This window comes from Ascidia mentula, chromosome 6 (genome assembly GCF_947561715.1).
Source record: "Ascidia mentula chromosome 6, kaAscMent1.1, whole genome shotgun sequence".
NCBI lineage: Eukaryota > Metazoa > Chordata > Ascidiacea > Phlebobranchia > Ascidiidae > Ascidia > Ascidia mentula.
Window position 1 is genome coordinate 6992254 of NC_138571.1, and position 18847 is coordinate 7011100.

The 18847-nt window shown below is 36.4% G+C and overlaps 2 protein-coding genes across 3 annotated transcripts; one reads left to right on the forward strand and one right to left on the reverse strand.

The window, feature by feature from the left end:
* Positions 1–590: 590 nt before the first annotated feature.
* On the reverse strand, positions 591–18790 carry LOC145905546 (centrosomal protein of 112 kDa-like). 2 transcript variants are annotated; one of them, XM_082992779.1, is made up of 23 exons: positions 18623–18790; positions 17108–17171; positions 16836–16953; positions 16578–16710; positions 16205–16287; positions 15773–15817; positions 15546–15579; positions 8576–8625; positions 7772–7858; positions 7293–7392; positions 7063–7181; positions 6479–6622; positions 5875–6029; positions 4884–5106; positions 4395–4534; positions 4143–4233; positions 3674–3826; positions 3083–3265; positions 2487–2717; positions 1979–2170; positions 1463–1552; positions 1089–1190; positions 591–886 (listed from the first exon to the last, which is right to left on the reverse strand). In XM_082992779.1, the coding sequence occupies exons 1-23, from the start codon at positions 18735–18737 to the stop codon at positions 788–790; spliced, it is 2751 nt and encodes a 916-aa protein (XP_082848905.1). In that variant the 5' UTR covers positions 18738–18790; the 3' UTR covers positions 591–787. The 2 variants fall into 2 exon arrangements, with proteins under 2 accessions (XP_082848905.1, XP_082848904.1); XM_082992778.1 differs by having other exon boundaries at positions 1979–2191.
* Positions 10813–15387, forward strand: LOC145905547 (uncharacterized). The gene is made up of 6 exons (XM_082992780.1): positions 10813–10845; positions 11439–11498; positions 11722–11868; positions 13438–13594; positions 13852–13987; positions 14182–15387. Exons 2-6 carry the CDS (start codon positions 11484–11486, stop codon positions 14891–14893), a joined length of 1167 nt encoding a protein of 388 aa, XP_082848906.1. The 5' UTR covers positions 10813–10845; positions 11439–11483; the 3' UTR covers positions 14894–15387.
* Positions 18791–18847: the final 57 nt, after the last annotated feature.

The following is an 18847-nucleotide window of genomic DNA, read 5'->3' on the forward strand; positions in this document are numbered from 1 at the left end:
TAATTTTTTTACATATAATGGCACAAATTTGGGCACCAACAACATACTATTTATTTAATATCGTGTATACACCACAATGTCTGTTTCGTCCATCCACAGTATTATACCCCCATAAACAATATCCATGAAATGTAATCCAGCGATGGCTTTAAATGTCCTGCTGGAAACCATCATGGTTCCTAAATTCCGTCAACAAATTATGCGGATATTCTGAGTTTTTAAAATTATGATGACAGAAGATAGTAAAAGTAATTATATTTTAAAGGCATAGTCGTTTTTTTCTGATGAATGTATATTGACAAAGATAAATGTTGGTTTGAACCTGAACGCAGTGCGAACTTACGGTACACATGTAACGACTATAAATTCGGTCGGATCACCAGTTGGTAAACCTTAAAATTCGGCAATGGAGAGGATATTGATAAGGAAAACGGGCTGGCCCAAACAGTACATTACACTTTCAATTATAACTTGTCATTATTTTGACGCCAGTGTATAGCTGTCCTGTCGGATGTAATTCAGTTATAATAACATCGCGAATAGATTAAAAACAAGTTGGTGCACTTTTCGTATTCAACTACAAATTGCAATGTTTTCTTGTTTATTTTCTCTGGAACGACGATACAGGAGTAAACACACACAACAGTAACTGAATAGATCATGGAATGAATGCATACACACGCAAACAACAACAATAATAATGTTATTAGTAACACTAAATGTTCAACAGCACGATGCGTTACAAAAACAAATTTTTCAGAAAATGTCACAAAAGGATTTTGTGACGTCATAAGTGAAGTGAGTCGGCTGATTGCATGCTTGAGCGCACACGTTCGGCCTCCACTTCATCCCGGAGCACTTCCACCCTTTGTTGTAAGGATTTTACCTAAATCAAATGACAATGAATTAAAGTCCAATAAAGACAGACCGTGTAAGTTGTAGACAACACGTTTAAACATAGTAGCTGTGAACTTATTAGTTAGGTACGAAGAGCCGAAAAATTGCTCAAGAGTGGACCACCATACAACCACCCAATGCTTCGCCTCAAACTTTCAAGTCGTCGCATTGTAAGTTAACGTTAATCTTACCTGTGATTTGAGGCAAGCAATTGTTTCTTCCAGGTCATCTTTCATCGATTTGGGGAGAAGGCACTTCATCCTTTCCTCGTATTGCATCTTCACGCGGGTGATCTGGAAACAAACATTCAAAATTGTCATTTTTGCATCGAAATCGAAAAATTGTGGTCCACCAGTCTGTAACATTTAATTCACTTCTTTGGTCTCCACATTAACATCTTTATCGGGGAAAGCAGTAGGTGAATAAATTGAACCATGAGTGACAATAAATAAGCTACCTCACAATGTAGATAGTAGAGATACGTGTATTAATAAGCAGTATATATATATAATCAACCTGGTTTAAATGAACGTGACAGTTTTTATGATATAAAGAAGTTGATTACCTGATCCTTAAGTTCGTATTCCATCTTCTGCATCTCTCGTTGAATCACGTGACTCTTTTCTCGCTCATTTTCGAGTTCGGTTTGAGTGTTCTTCGAATAAATCATCATATATTAATACAAAACATATGCTGAAAACTACATTAACCTGAAGTGTAGGAATATACGGAGACAGCATATATCATTTAAATCTTTCACAATAATAACCATTTGAGTGCAAATAACTCTTTGTTGTATTGTAAAGGTTCTACAATAAAATGGCCCTTTAGCATGTTATGTTAGCAAATATTAGTTACCAAACAGTTCGATGCTAGAACAGACATCGGATTTGACTTAATTGAGTCGTTTTAACTAGTACAAAAAAGTCGTGTTAAATTAAACTGACTAATCATGTCACATGATGTGAATATTATAGTTGAATACAAGTTCTTAATATTCCAATAATAGAAACCAAACAATAAACCATTTAGAAGTGTGGAAGTAGATATAATGTAAACCCTTGCGGACAATTTTACGCACCATGATGGCTGCTCCCATCTGAGACCTCATCTTGTTTTGTTCCTCATCAACTTTGGCCGAATTCTTTACGATCAATTCCTCCATCTCCCTCTGCATCCCAACCATCTGATCCCGAAGATCATTTTCCTTCCTCTGTGCATCCGATATCCGATCCTGAGCTCGATCAAGTTGCTGACGATAATCCTCCTCGATCTGATCCAAACGAGTTTTGGCCTAAATTATATTGAAACATGTTTGAGTTGTTTTTTTATCAATAAATTTGTTTTTCCATATACATGTGTACAAAAATTATGTACGACAGTCGCTTCTGAAACTAGATTATATCGCTATTTATAAGAGCAGAATCTGGTGGTAAGTGCGAAATATGTAAAAATACCCAAAGGAGCAACAAAATATTAGTGTAATTATGTCGGAAAACAAAACAAAATATGGAAAGTATGACAAACTTTTAAAATGTAAGAACGTTTCTCTGAAATCCGCACTATTTTTGTATCATTTGAACCCGAACCTTCTGCGTTTGTCTTTCGAGTTCAGCAGCGTGTTGTTGGTGCATCTCCATTCGCTGTCGGTCAATCTCGGCTTCTAGTCTCGAAACAGCCATATCGTTATCACGTGCAGCTTTCTGGCGTTCTTCTTCCCGTAAAAGACCAAGTTCAACCAGCTGTTGGCGCCGCAGAGCGTTCGCCGAAACAATTTCCTCCCTCAATTCACGAATTTGTTGCTCAAGCCCAGATATGACCTGCAAGAGTGCAATGGGTAAAATTGATTGCATTTTTTCTTAATTTTTTAAACGCCCAATTTGTAGAAACGATTCATCTGAAACTTTAAGACACAATTTTTCTGCGTCATAACACACGAAGCGAAGTTTGTTGAATTAAAATAACACAACCTGGGGTTATATGACAAACATTAATGGCCACAAACGTGAACAAAAAACAACCGAAGCAGTAAGATGGCACATTTAAACACTTCATGAAAGACAACGAAACATTAATATCTTTCAAAATATCAACTCTATTGATGGTGGCTTCGGGAAAATGACGTACCAACATATGGCGGCATTGATATAATTGGACAAGGTGGAACAATTTTACAATATCATACCTCCTGATGTTGAACTCTTCGTTCTTCCGCGATTTTTTCTTGTTCTTCCAGAGCTTCCCTTAACCTCATTTCAGATGATGAAAGTTGTTTTTCGTATTCACGGACGATGTGGTCGCGTTCGGTTGTCGATCGTTGGGAAAGAATTCCCTTCTCGTGTTCATACATAACTCTTGCCTCTGTGAGCTAAACCAAAACCACGCAAAACTTTTTTAATTTCTGGAACACAGACTGCGGTGAATTATGCAGTGTGTTGCATGTGAACCGTATGGCGATACGTTCTATTCATATATCGACTTGTGTTGCTTAGGCCGGGTCCACGCTCACGCTTTGCGCCGGCGGATTCTTTGTTTGTTTCATTATACGCGTGCGGGCGTACGCTCGTGACATTGAAACAACCAAAGAATCCGCCGGCGCAAAGCGTGAGTGTGGACCGGCCTTGGATCGGAAAAGCGAAAAACTGATATTTACCATTGTTTAAACTTTAAATCTCCAAACATTTATTGCAAAGACATTAAAAGTTACCCATTTTAATAGCTGTACTGTTTACACTTGCTTGCGAATTCGAAGATAAAATCTAGTAAAATACCGAACCTCGTCATTGTGTTTTTCCTTCATTTCTTCAATTTGTTTGCGGAATTCATCTTGAAGTTTGTCTCGGGTCAGTTTGCTCTGTTCCAAGTCTCCCCCCATCTTATCCAGTTGACCCCTCATGTCGTTATAAACCTTGTGTTGGGCGTCATTAACCTGGACAAAATTCATACAAGAGACTGTATTTTAGATTACTGAGTAAGATATGTGATTATGACAAGACAATTAAACCTCAACTTTCATGCAGTCCAGATATTTGTGCATTCGTGAGTTTGGTTAATAATTCATTTGACTTTTCTTACTAAAATATTAAATAGAGATCTCCTGTATTTAACATTAAGCATAAAACAGTTTTTCTGGTGTTACAATATTGGGCAAACACACCATAAAAAGAGAATTATCATATCTCTGCGATAACAATTTAAAAGTTTTTTTCAAATGCAAGTCCTCATATGGTGATTTAACAGCAAACCTGTTTTTTGTAATTTTCAATCGCTTGTTCAGCCTGGAGACTCGACTGTTTCTGGGCCACCGACATTCGAACGATTTGTTCGTCTTTTTCTCTACAAAAAAATGCACACACGGTAATTATTCTATGCAGAGTTACTTGGACTTTTCGTAACGGTTCAATTTTAATACCATGTTTACCAACAATAAAATTCTATTCAAGGTCAAATCACAATTCCCTCAAAACGAGTCGGCCTCAGAGTAGAAGTATAATTACTTTATCACATCCTCAAGGGATTTGATGGTTCTGTTAGCTTGTGACTTGTCCTGTTCCCACTCGCTCTTCAAACCATGTACTTGTTTATCGTGGAGATGTTGCATGTTCATTGTATCTTGCTGGTGTAACGACTCACGCTCCTAAACAAAACAACCAAATACTTTGTAACAAATAGCGTTTATACCATGTTTTACAAAAGAGCCAATAAATAAGTTTAAGTGAGCTGGTTTTGACGAAACAGGAAATTCTGTCACTTTAAGGTTATGAAACCAACATGAAAAAACGTACATTTTGCACATTAATTACTCTTATTTGGAGATATTGACGTCTGTAGTGGTGCGAAATGTAACACAACTTAACTCGAATGCTTTATATATTACTCTAGTTTGCAGTAACAAATCCCCTTCGTTTGTTGTTTGCGCCCAAAAAAACAAGTTGATCTGCGTTGTATGAAATCCTTAAAATTCGAAAAAAAAACAGTTGTCAAACCCGCAGTTCCCGCTGTCTCTGTTGATCGCTATCCTGCAAAGCGTGTTTGAGGCTCTGGACCTGATCTTCCAATTCCCTGATAGTTTCTTGTGCTTTGGATGCCGTTAGTGAGTTTTCTTGTTTCAAATACTCGACGCTTGCTTCCAGTCGGTTGATGGTGTTTTTACTCGCGGTTGCAGCTTCTCGCTTCTGTGATTGCAATTCATTTCGAAGTTCCTCGCACCTAAAAAACCTTCTGTTATTCTCAGTGTTTCAATAAGTAACTGACGATAGCAATATGGTGAAATACAGCATATTTAAAAACTTTTCCTGGCTTGTCCTGCTTTTAGCAATTTCTTTTTTTTTAATTTTCCGCTTTACAGTTTCTTGTATATTTATCTAATAGAAGAGTAGCGGTCTTTAAATAATACATCGTCAGCTGGTTCAAGACGCAAAATACTTGAATCGTATGGTTTTGATTAGGAATGTTAAAGCTAATAGCTTGCTAGTTAACATTGTGGCAATGCAACGGAAAAGTTTTTTATTGCACTCATGATGAACGCAGTATAGTAATTGAAACGTTTTCGTTTGTACTGCCAGAATTCTTAATAGTAGACATAAAAGTGTAAACAACCTAACTGCAAGAAATATGTTTTGTTTGGGTGTAAAATAAGTGGAGTTAATAACTTTGAATAAAAAAGCCAAAGCTAAGATGCTGTTAATCATTTTAAGTAAACGTTTCGAACCTATACTTGGTTCATCATCAGTACTACTACAGCAAGTTGCAGAAAAGTGTATGTTTTGTTTATTATGAACATTTAATATATTTGTTTTTAAGCTGAAAATCGCTACAAAATTTACTACAAATGTTTTCTTTTTATTATAATGTGTGGGTTATGGACCTGACTATCATTCATTGCACAAGTACGTATATATGGCATTTTACCAACTAACATATAGCGAAGTATTTTTAAAAGCAGCGAAAGTATTCAAGACACGTTACGGAATTCACCTGTCCAAAGCCACTGTTAACTCGGCTTGCATTCTGTCCCGTTCATTGGTGACTTGTTGTTTTTCAGCCATTAGACTTTGTTTAACGCACCCCAAACTTTCAGTCTCTTGTGTAAGTTGACTTACTCTGTTCTCTAATTCACCAACAACAAGTTTCTGGAATAAGGGTTAAACAATTAATTTGTAGTCCAAGCTACTAAATGAAGTTTTGTCGGCCATTTGGACAAGATAAGAAAAATCATAATATGTACAATTGGTACGCAAACCCAAAGTGAAACGAAATTGTAAAATGTGAATCAAGTTTTCATTTTTATTTATGTTGGGAAAAAAAATTATTTCAAGTATCAATGCCTCACAATATATTTGCGGAAAGGTATGTTTCTTAAGTTAAAATTAGTCAATTTTCTATAAACATAATGTTTTCGTTAGAAGGCATCCTTGGTGCCTTATTCAAGTATAACTAATTACTATGGAGGTTTAACATGAGGTTGAACAGAAACGGATTTTTGAAAATCGGGTAAAAACCGGAGGAATCGATTTCTAATCAACACAGTTACGAAATCTGTGCCCACTTCTGTAATGTTTTACTCAATATTACAACTTACAGTTGCTTGGGTTTGTGCATTATATTCGTCCTCCATGCTTGCAAGTCTCTGGTTCGTGTCATCCAACAGTTCCTGGATGTTTTTCGTGTGTGATTTCTGTAGTTCGTATTTGTCCCTCTCCATATTTCCCGTCATGTCGTGTATCTGAGTGTGAATGAATTAAGCAAATGGAAAAGTATTTTTCACTCTGTTCGTAATCATAGTAAAATGTAGAAACATTTACAGCAGATAACGCTCGTTGTTTGCGGCGCCGTCCGTAGTCACAAGCTGCGTTGTTAAGACAGTGTGTGTACCGCTGACTAATAAATAGCAATGAACAGGAAATATATATAAATACCATCTTTGCGGATGGTAGTATTCCAATCATTGATCAGAAACTAACATTAAATGCTAACTATTTTTCTATTGTTGAAGATTTTTGTGATCTATTGTGAGTTGAAGATTTAACAAAAATCGTTACAAACCTTACAAGGACATTTAAAGAGAAAAAGAGACCGACAGAGAGCCAATTCAAGTTACACCGGTTTGTATTTAAATTGTTATAGGTTACGAAACTTGATTAACACAACAATGAAATGATTTACCTTGGCTTCATATTCAGATCTCAGAGCCTCCGTTGTTTCATCAATTAAACCTTTTAGATCATCCACTTCCTTTCCGTGTGCTTCTTTCATACTCTGACGTTCCTTCGCAGCAGTTTGTACTGAAAAAGATGGAACTAGTTACGAAAAATAGAACAAAACATAGTTTTGCATTGTCGAATCATGCGAGTTTAAGTTCAAAGTAATGTGTTTGAAATAGTTTGATTTAAAACCTTTCTTTTCCAACTTTCTCTTGTTGTCTTCATGCTCCTTTTCTTTCCCCTTATAATGACCCTTCAGTTCCTCAATTTCGTTGTTTTTTCGGTCAAGAATCTACAAATACAATTGTGAAACCCTTTCCTGTTACCCAGTCTACCCCACAGTTAATACTCAATAGTTGTGAAATACCTCATGACATAACAAAAGGTGGTTATAACGCACATGTCGTGGGTGTCTAATCGGTATATACGCAACAAGACTATTATTTTTACCATTTGTTCAAGATGCAATAACAGAATATTACGAAACAAAATCTAATGAAAGAAAAAGGCTTTCAGTAGAATAACCGCAGTCCTGGTTTAAAGAAACGTTTACCTTTTTGCTTTAAATTAACTTGTATTAAATGTCGTCATACGTGTCTGAAAATGCGTTGTACACACCTAGCGTACCAGACACACCAACATATGAGTTCATGTGTACATAACATATTTACCTTTTGCACGGCTAAGTCGTGTTTGTGCTGCAACTTTAATTTCTCTTCGTGAAATCTTGCCTCGAGGACTTTAGTCTTCATCTCAAGCTACACACGATAATTTGTCAGAAACATCAACACAAGGACATTACGACAATGCCGTACTGGAAATTGGACATAATTGGGCAGCTTTAAACCTTTCAAGTGTGCTGCAATTAGTGGAAAGTGGCGCATGTGGATCTTTAGAACCGTCGAGTCATTGTGTGGTTGTTTGACACGAAACGCAATCAAGGAATAAATAGTTTTGTCTCAGGTGTCAAGTGCACGTGACGTAATACAAGTTTCTGTTTTTCAAAATTTGTTCCCAAAATACAAACTCAGAAGGATTAGTTGGCAACATTTAATCATTTATAATATTAGTACGCCTTGCGACAAATTAACGTTTGTGTTTTGCATAAGGCTCCGGAGGAAAAGTAGATATATATGGATTGATAAACATTAAAAATTAAACCAAGCCGCTAAAATAAAAATACACTTGTTTTTGTGCAAATAAAATATGCGACAGACAAACGTACGCAACAGGCAACGCGGTTTTGCGAAACTGTAGACATCCAGATTTTCGCTGGAAATCCACACCCATCTTTTCGATCAGTCTACTGCTTATGGCGTGACAAGATGGCAGAACTCAACACAATACCAACGCCTAATAAGGTTAATGCGACTAAATAAGAAAAATTACATCGCCCTAGTCACAGCTTGGGGTTGGGTTTACATAATAGAGTTGACAATTACGCGAAATTTTACCACAATAAAACGACAAATTACCTCTTTTTCGTGTATTCTGACCAGGCTCTGATCATCCCGAAATGTTGAACCTGTATAAAAATATCAACGATTATAAGGGTTTCGTGTGCAGTGTGTAAATGGAACACCCATATGAGCTTGTTTAAAATGAACTTGATCAGCCTGGCCAACAACCAAAGTTTGCGTTTTGTGTATTAAGACGAATTTGCATCGCGTTGCCTCGGGTCAAAATTTTGTCTCAAATTTCATTCCACGGAACATTGTACACCACCAACCACTTATGGAGTTAGCAGCCATCGCCTGCGGAATTTACAAAACCACAATCCGATAAAAAGTTTTTTGCGAGCAATCTTAAGCTCATACCCACGATGTGACATCGATGCCTTGTTATTTCTTCAAAGGATAGTTTTAAACCCGTGATGATATTTTTCTTGCACCATTTCATTTTCAACAGTGTCACAAAAAACGCAATATGGAATATTACTACGCGCACCTCCTGGAAAAATCACTCGTTCTCACCGTTAATTTACAGCTTTCAGGCAACAAGTTTATGGCGCAATAAAATGCAAATATGTGAACAAGCAATCTGGATACTGAAGCAAATGGAGTGATGTATTTATTACCACTAACAGACCGATGACGATGCAGGTTTTTAAATGGATATAGGTCAGTTTACACGAACAAGTTCACACATCGCGTAAACGCGCCGTTAATGGCTATAAACGTTATATTCCAGAGGTATACAAAAAATCAGCAGTTTGTATTTTCTCATGGATGTGTATATATATTTATATATGGGAACCACTCCAGCACAACGCGGGAAAGGCAACAACATAACTCGTAAGTTTGGTAACGGACACACGATAAATGCGGAAGCCGTTTTCTCCCTTTTCCAACCGAGCGTCGTCCGCAAAATCAGGAGCAAGAAATGAAATGCGAACACAATTCGTGTTCCGTTCAGACCAAACACGACAGAGTCGTAAACCCAAAAAAGTGCTAGAGTCGCCACGAGGCGAAACGAGAAAAAGAGTTAAGTTATAAAGTGCGCGACAAAACCCTCCAGTTAATTCGGTTTACTTTTCACGCATGCAAGAGGAGCAGCGAAGGAATCGCGGAAAGATAAATTTTAACTTCGAAGGTCAACAACACACGTCAAGGCAACCGAGTATTGTCAGTTGTGCAAACAGGTTTTGTGTGCACAGGGACAGATAGTTCAATGTTTTCTGTTGTATGGCCGTAATTTTAGTCAGTAACCAATTGTCTTTTGAATATGGACAGACAACTTTTTACGCATGATTTCATAACAAAATAAATTACTATAATTCAATGCTATATAGTGGTTGAACACTTGAACGGCAAGTTCCAACCAACGAACCCTACAAAACGTAGGTTTTGAACGGTGGTACTCTAAAATCGCCTTCTACATACTTTCGTTATCTCGAAATTGCGTCTGTGCAAAAACCAACGAAGCGTTGGACGAACCAGTGATCGAAAACGGTCAAATAGGACTTTATTGAGCCTTGAGGGTTTCCGACTGAGCGTAGTCTGGTCAAGCCTGCAGTTGCTGCAGTAAAATTTAGGCGTGAGGCCGCTTTTAGCATCAGCGCAGGCAAAAACACCTCCGGTATCGAATGTAAATACTCAGCCTCGCCTGAAGCAACTGTAGAGGATTACGCACGGATTAAACTTACAACAGAAAGTCGTTATATATTCAAACTTAAATACGCTGAAAATATGATAAGACCTGATTTAGTCAAGAACAGGGATATGTAGTTCATCAATGAATGAAAGTTCAAGGTATAAAACTGTGTTTTAGTAAAACCACACATTTAATTCTAAGAATGAAAGCTGTGAGGTGTCGAGCAAATCTGTTGCTGAAAATATACAGAAATAAAATGTCACATGGAATCTAATTAAAAACAAAAGGTAGGCGAACTCATATAACGAAGTGGAAGGATGTTACTGAGTATGCGCTTTATTAAGAGTTCAAGTACGTTGACTCATATTAAATAATAGCTTACGCAGGCGACGAAAGATATGCCTTTTCTGCTTGGGCGACAAAGCATGAATAGAAGAACAGTTTGTATACTTTTGAGGTTTTCTTGGTTTGACAAGACAGTGGTTTTACTATGTTTCTGAAGCAAATAAAACTTTGTTGTTGTTTCAGGTAAATAATAACTTAATTCGTAATCTGTGCCGTGTCGTTTTAATTTTGTAGAGGCGTCTCTATTCCATTCAAAACTGCGTGATCTTTTAGCTGTTCCAATGATAAAAAACAATTATTGTGTTACGTAAGTAAATTCATCTCAATTTTTTTTGGAGCGCGTCGTCATAAGATTTTGTGAGAGATAATTGACACCGGTTCATGCAAGTTGGGAATAACTGACTTAATTTAATCGCTTCTTGGAGCGAAAAAAATGGCATTTTTACGTCAAAGTTCAATTTCCCAGCAACTGTTATTTCATTGCACACAAATGCGTTTGCTTGATTTGATCGATGTGTTAGTTAAGAACGCGACGTTTGGCAAATCTCGCACCCGTGTTACAAATAAAGCTACCGTTATTTGTGCATTTGCGGTCTAATTGTAACGGAACTGGGGCGGCCTTTAAATTCCATTTTAAAATATACAAATGTCAGTGAGGTTATTGATTGTTACGGGGAATGAAAAATGGTTGCAAGAATTTTTGAAAGCGACTTGTAAGGATTGTTTCAAATTACTGTGGTGTGTATATCGATCTTAAGGCTGTAAGGTGCTCAAATCTATTATTTATTGCTACAAAAGCACTTTGGTTCGCACCAAACATTAAATGGAATTAAATCAATGACGAGACAAGGGCTTTCCCCACATAAAGAGCTCACTAACAAACCTATAAATTTTGTGCAGGTTTATTGTAAGATTTAGATTGATAAAATTTGGCAAGTAAGACAGATGCCGATGTCCAAGGTAAGTCTCAAAGTGTTTCAATTTATTTCCTTATATATTAAATGTACTCAAACTCGCGTAACAAAACAATTTAAACAAATAGAGGGGAAGTGCAGGCAAATACTAAGTAAATTCTGCCTTCAGTGTTAATATATTTATAATTTGTTCGTCGGAACTTAAGCGTTTGAGAACCATTACCTGAATGGTAAATTGCATAAAATTGAAAAAAAAAATTTTTTTCCAGATGAGGCCAAAAATAATTAGAGGGCGGAAACGCATTTTGCGACCAGCCAAGAAGGTCGGAGTGGTGGTTCTTATTCTTTTTCAGTTTACAAGATTGTTTTGTATCGGCTCGACAATGTATTTCATCTACAACGCCATAGGCAGTGGAGTAAGTATACATTTGTGATATAATATGCGACTATGGTAGCATAACGGTTTGTAACCAATATTAGCAACCAAAACCATCCAGTCCACAGCCAATTTACAAATTGTAGCATCTATATATATGGTTTCTCGAGTGGTATAATGTTATATTGTAATGAAAGGACATCTGCGGCTCTCTGAAGTGATTTTGGGGCTTAATAATGACATTTCCACATAATAAATAGTTTTCTCTCGTTTAGAACATTAGAATTTTGTATCATTTATATTAGATATGAATCATTGTGACCCAAAAAGCAATTATCTTCATCGACGCAGAATATCCATTGTTATGTAACATTGTGAACAGAAAGCAGCAGCAACAAACTGTAAAATCTTATTAAAGAAGGGAGTTTACGGCATTGTAAAACACTATAACTCTACCACAAAAAGACTTTGCGCTGGCCCACCCCTGGTGAAGGCTACGGCCAAATCTGAATAAATAAAAGGCGCAATATATCAATTTTTTGACGGAAATTTAAATGATAAAATGGTACGGCCTGTTAGACCTTGCATACCTAACTTAGGTTTTGGCCAGTGGCTGCGGAAGGGTTGTTGTCCCCTGCACTAAGTCTCAGTGAGCGTTTTGCACAATTTTGAACTTTGGTGAGGACAAAGATGTTTTCGTCGAGAATTTTATGGACATGCAACTAAATGAGTCTTTGGATAAATTACAATATTGAACAGAAAAAGGTCATACATGCGACTGCAAAGGCTTTTGAATAAACACAAAAGCATTCAAACTAACAATGCCGTTAACTACCACGGCAAACACATTTGAATGTCCTAATTCCAGTGAAAAAGTCATTGATCAACTGTGTTGCGCCGTTTCCGCAGCCTCAAAACTTACATAGCCTACGTCATTAATTCTCGGTCCCTGGCAGTTACGGAGAAAGAAACCAACCCAGACAATGAGCGCTGTGTTGACAGCAACACGTTTATGTCAAGTAAATGTCGGAATACCGCGAAACTGCGATAACCTTGGGTGGGAACTAACCTTGTGCCCCACAAAAACGAATCGATTTTCACGTTTGTTTCAAAATATAACGCAGCGACACGCGGTTAGACAGACATCACGTATGTAGTGTCTGTAAGGATTTAATGCTGAAATAATTCCCGAACTAATCAATTTAAAAAAATAGTCAACGCCATGCCAACCAATTAGGCTTGTGGAACAAAATGTTTTATGCAAGCAAAGCGCCCAAGATAAGCGTTATGTTGTCGTGTTTTATTTTGGCCAACTATTTGTTGGTGTAAATGTATTAGAGTGCATGGTTTTTGTTTGCTTATTTGAAGTTCCACGTTTTATTAACTTCATTTGTTGTGAATACAGTTGATAAAACTAAGTTCAAGCAACCTTTGTCCGCTTTACACCTGTATGACCCATGAGCCGTCTGCCAAAATGTTTATCATCTATGTCCCAAGTCATAACCTTTGCCCACCTCTGGTCAATTGGCTTAAACTGTGGTTCAAAAACCTTTGGTATGCACAAAAAAAGCACAACATATTTCTTTCAATTATTTACGTTACACTTCAGACAGGCCAAATCGCTTCATTTGACGAGGTTATGCCGACATATAGTTACGAAGAAACAGCAACCAGTCCACCGAGCGACCTGATGCCTCAAAATATTGCAAATGCGAGTACAAACGCCAATGATGACACGAATGCCAAACTATCAGCATCGGACTCGTGTAAGAAAAAGATGTTGTATAATTGCTCAAGCACGATTTCTATGTTTACCTGATGTTTATTGACAGAAAATATGAATTATGAGATTCATTTGGTAAAAATAGGAAGAAATAGAATTGTGATGACGATGCCCAAAACACATGGGGTAGATAGTCTCAAAAAAAAAAAATTAAAGCTCTTCGTCTTTGTGCTAGGGCACCATTTGCTAAAAATGGATCTTCAACATCCTTTAGGATTTTAAAAGGCATTTACTTTTTAGACAAAACATTTCAAGAATTGTTGTTGGTGTTCGTTCCCATTCTGGAGATTTTTGTGTCTTTGGTCATTACTTATTTGGTGATTGGTCCGCTCAGTCCAAAAGTTACCATTAAACGGTGGATTATGTGGCTTTTCAAGTAAGTTAACAAGTTTTTATGTCCAACTTTTGTAGTTTCAAAAATTCGCCGCAACTATTTCAGATATGGCGTAGTTTGCTTGTCACGTAGTTTGCTTGTCACGTAGTTTACCAATTGGCGGCGCCATAAGCATACTGACATCCAAACACACAACAACCCTTTACTCAAGTCAATACAACTCTTTATCACCATAGGATGAGAATCTTCTGGATGCGTTTCGTGTGGACTCTGACAGGAGCAACTTACGCCATTGTTTACATTCAAAATCGTAAACTGATTTACCAACAAACCGAATTGCCAGAATACCTTGACGACAATCTAGTGATAGTAGCCCTGACCTTAACCGCCCTTGAATACGGTTGCTTAGGAATGGTCGAAAGCATCGTTAAGTTAGTAAAAGTGGAGACAATCGAAAATCGACTGAGAAAACACGACAGGAGCATCAGAGGATTTTGGAAGAAAATGTGCATGTTTGGATACTACATGTGTTTGCTTGCTTACGCTTTGAGAAGCTTCTCAATGTCTTTGTATTTCGGTATTCTTTCGGTTGTTTCCAGCTCAGACGAGTCTAAACTGGTCGTTAACGTCGTGTTGCCCCCTGGTTCAGAAAATCTTACTCCTGATGAAATGCTTACAGCTGAGCAGGGAATAAAACAACAGCTAAAGTTACACGGAGCGATTGTGGTGGTTCTTCAGATCTACCTGGCTATCATTCGCGGCAAGTTTTACGGTTTCTTCATGCATAACTTGTTGTCCAATTTCCTATACGAGGCTGATAGCGAATACTTCCAAGATGATCTCAGTGCAGAAATAGCGTCACCCAATGGCAACGATTGCCTCGACACATTGGTGGCTGAGATAAAGATAGGAGAACACGACAATAATTGTGATTTTGAAAGTGTGTGATATCTATGCTCTAATCCTGTAGTCAAATGAATTTTACCGCAAAGTTCAAACAGCTCTTGTCTTATAAACAGTTTCAATCACTTCTGGTACAATTGAACTGAATAGTTCATGTGTGTTACATTTGCATTCATAGATCCTTTTAAAGTTAACATTATACATATTGCATAGCTACATATAATCACAAGCTAATTTGTGTTATTCTTTCTACTTTGAAGCATGACCTGCATAATCTTGTTTACCTAAAACGTGTGGCTTTTTTCAACCACAGAACAATCTGTGTACGGCTTCTGTGAAATTGGCATTTTATAGAAACATTTTCTTCGAAAATTGCCGGAAACACTTATCAACTGTTTGAAAATAATCATTACCTATCACTCTTGTTTGGACCATGTAAGTATACTTAAAAAGACTGTGTTTTTTTGGTTCGATTTTGTTTGTGAGTTTTTGTTTTCGTCAGTCATATTGCTTCACTGCTAATAAAAGTCTCAGAGTAACTTCCACCATATTCATGACTTTAGCAACCATGCGTCAGTGCATAAGCATGATATATTTTCCATATATACTTATAATGTACTGTGATTAAAAATACTGTACCAGAAATTTGTTAGGTGCCATGATAACATAATGCAGTACAATGTAATTAACAGCTTACCTTTCATTGTGTCCTTGGAGTCCAACTTGTGAATCTGATAATTTAACACAATGAAATCAGTGATTAAAATAAAGTTACATGGGATAAAATAAGACTTTAAATGTGTTGTTTTGAATGATTTACATTTAAAATGATAAAACTATCTTAGGAATTTTTGTGAACAAAGTTGAATTAGTGGCATAATTTCTGTACTTTTATCTTATAATTATGCTTGAAAGGAAACTTACAGGTGAAAATCTTCCTCCATATCCATGATCTTGAACCTCAGGCATCTTTTCAAAAAAAAATAAAAAATGAAAATTAGCCAGAGGAGATGTTTTTGCTTTTTAATAATGGAAGTGGTAACATCAAACTTAGATGACATGCCTTTTTAATAAAACCTCAAACAATTAACAAAAAAATATTGTTGTTGACAACAAGTTAGAACTGATTCTGTAGAGCTATTGTAATGAAACACTAGTAGTTAGGCTGGTTTAAATAATTACAATGGTGTAGTTGGGTGTGGAATCAATTGTATGTAATATCAGATTACGTTAACAACATTTTCCTGTTTATTCTCTGTATGCTGGTATTGTTTCATTTTGTTTAGCAAATACCATTTACATGAGTAGACATTTCAGAATCATACACCTCAGAAATTATACCATTACTAAAAATACCTTGTACTGTGCATTTCGTGTTTGTAGTGGTGATGAAGTACTGTAAGGGTTAGTTGTTAAAAAATCATCATTTTCTTTATCACCTAAAAAAATTGTGGGTTAGTGAATATTCTGGGAATGCAGCAACTAAACATTCAATGATCAACAGATAAATTCGACCTTTACAATAAAACATGTGTAAAGTTTTTATATGGAAATGTATTTGAAAAACGTTTCCTAAATTTCCAATCCAAAATAATTGCTTCACTAAGAAGTACAGTCAGTAAATCAATAAGTACATGTTATCCGTGACATATCAAAATTGTGCATAAAGATGCTGACAAAGTACAGGAGTCTCCATCAGAATTAAGAGATAATTGTTGTTGCGGCAAACCTGAGAATATTGCAGAAGCATCTTGAAGTTCACCTCTAGCCCAATCTGGTGTGGTCGTATGGTTGCCACGAGAAACTTCATCACGGTGTTTCGAAGCTTCTCCGTATACCAGTGGATCATCAAAGAATATTGACTAAAAATAAGATATGAAGTATTACCATCAGAATGCACAAACTGTTGTCATCACCATGCACATGTTTTGAAACAACATGATATTCTTTTTGTGTCACAATTTTTATATTAATGCAAAAAGTTTACCATGTAGGATGGAAGTGTACTTAAAGGCCCAGGTTCTGGATTGGTACCAAAAGGGCCATCTAGTACTCCCCGTTGTAACATTCTGAGCAGCATTTTTGCGTGCATGTTCCGATTTTTTCTGGGGTGAGGATTGATTGGTTATTGCAATTAATAGCAGTTTAATGAGACCGGCCACAAGGCCTTTTTTTGCACTGTTTAACATATAAACAAACACTTAATAATTAACATTAGCAGAGAAATTATCTTCTCACATAATTAAATTTGTTACAAACCTAGCAGTTGAAGAGCCTATTGGTTCACACAATTTTTTAATCCACAAAGCACAACGCTGTCTTTCTGCAACAAAAACTTTGATATCAAGAAATAATAAAGTGGTGTGTATTATATGATATATTAAAAATGTGAAATATACATTAGATGTCAGCGATTAGCTGTGTTGTAACGTGCAGTGCAACTTCCACTTTATTTCAAAAATAGCAAACTTCAAAAAATATTTATATATACCTGAAAATTATTTTTAACAAGGACGAATTTGTGAAATCATTGTAATAATAACAGTTTATTCCACTCAAATAAGGTATATTTTGTTTTAGTTTGTTTTTTCGGAGATTGTTTGTTGTGCTGATGATTGCAACGTTTTATCGTATGTTAATGCATTAGTACTAAAAAAAGCAGCGGCAGTACAGGATCAGCCTGGCTTATAATCAGGAATATATATTTCACCCCATGGGCATCTTCAGTTCCTTGCAGTAAACTCAATAAATGATTTTAAAAAACATCTGAAAAACAATAACAGTAAAGAAAAGACTAGTAATGAAAAAACACAACTTCGACCTCTTGCAATTTCATTATTAGCCCTTTCTTTACTGTTATTGTTTTTCAGACGTTTTTAATATCATATATTACGTTTACTGCAGGAACTGAAGATGCCCATGGGGCGAAATATATATTCCTGATTATAAGCCAGGCTGATCCTGTAATAAAAAGTTACGGCTGCTGCTTTTTTTAGTATTATTAAATAAGTTACAGTGATCGCTTGGCCTGCATCCGCAGTTTTGGGTAGATCCCAATATTTCAACTTTTGAAGTTAATGCATTAGCTCATTAATATTGTTCGAATTATCGGTAAATTTTCGCAAAAGTGTGCAGAGGATATATCCGACATTTTTCCAATGATCTGGTATACACTGAAGAGACAAGTGAAAACTTTACATTACAATTTGATAAAAACACTTTAACTAGCATTTATACACATAGTAGAGATAGTCCAGCTTATACACATTTTATGTTTTTATGCTATAAATAATTTGGTCTGTATGTTTTACTGCAATTCAGATGGGAAAATTAGTGATTTACACAAAGATTTTTTATTGTAAAAAGGGTGCATGGACTAGAAAATGATTTTATAAATGTACTCACAAATAGCCAGTCTGCAAAATACGGCAGTTCCCGGCAAGATCTCAAGCGTGCAAGACTAAATCTTTTCGCGTGTGCACGTGCACGACCCCTAAGCCCGCGTGCAACGAAAACGATAAAACGTTTTTCTTTTAATTGTTTTATGTTTAGACATACGCGTGCAGTCAGAAAAATTTGGTGTGCAGTCAGAACAAACAAAAAAAAGTCGAGGAAAAACTTGCGCGTGCAGCTGACATACTCTGCAGGTTGGATAAATAGTCTATAAAATTTCTGAAAAGTGCAAAAAATTTTCTTTCTAATCAAGACTGGGATATATAACAATGAAAGACATTGATAACAGCCAAAACTTTTAAACGAAAAACAACATCAAACCTGTTTTGTGGGGCAAACGCAAAACGTGTGGTTTCATATCCACCAGATATTGATCAAATTCAGCATCCATCCTCATTACTCGCGGTTCAACAAAGTATTCAGTAAAAGAGGTCATGCAAACAGATTTAAACAAACTACTTTGCTGCTATTGTTGCAAGTTTCACCATAGTTCCTGCCAAAAGTAAATCCATTCTGTTAAACGGTAATACATAGAATTTTTCAGAA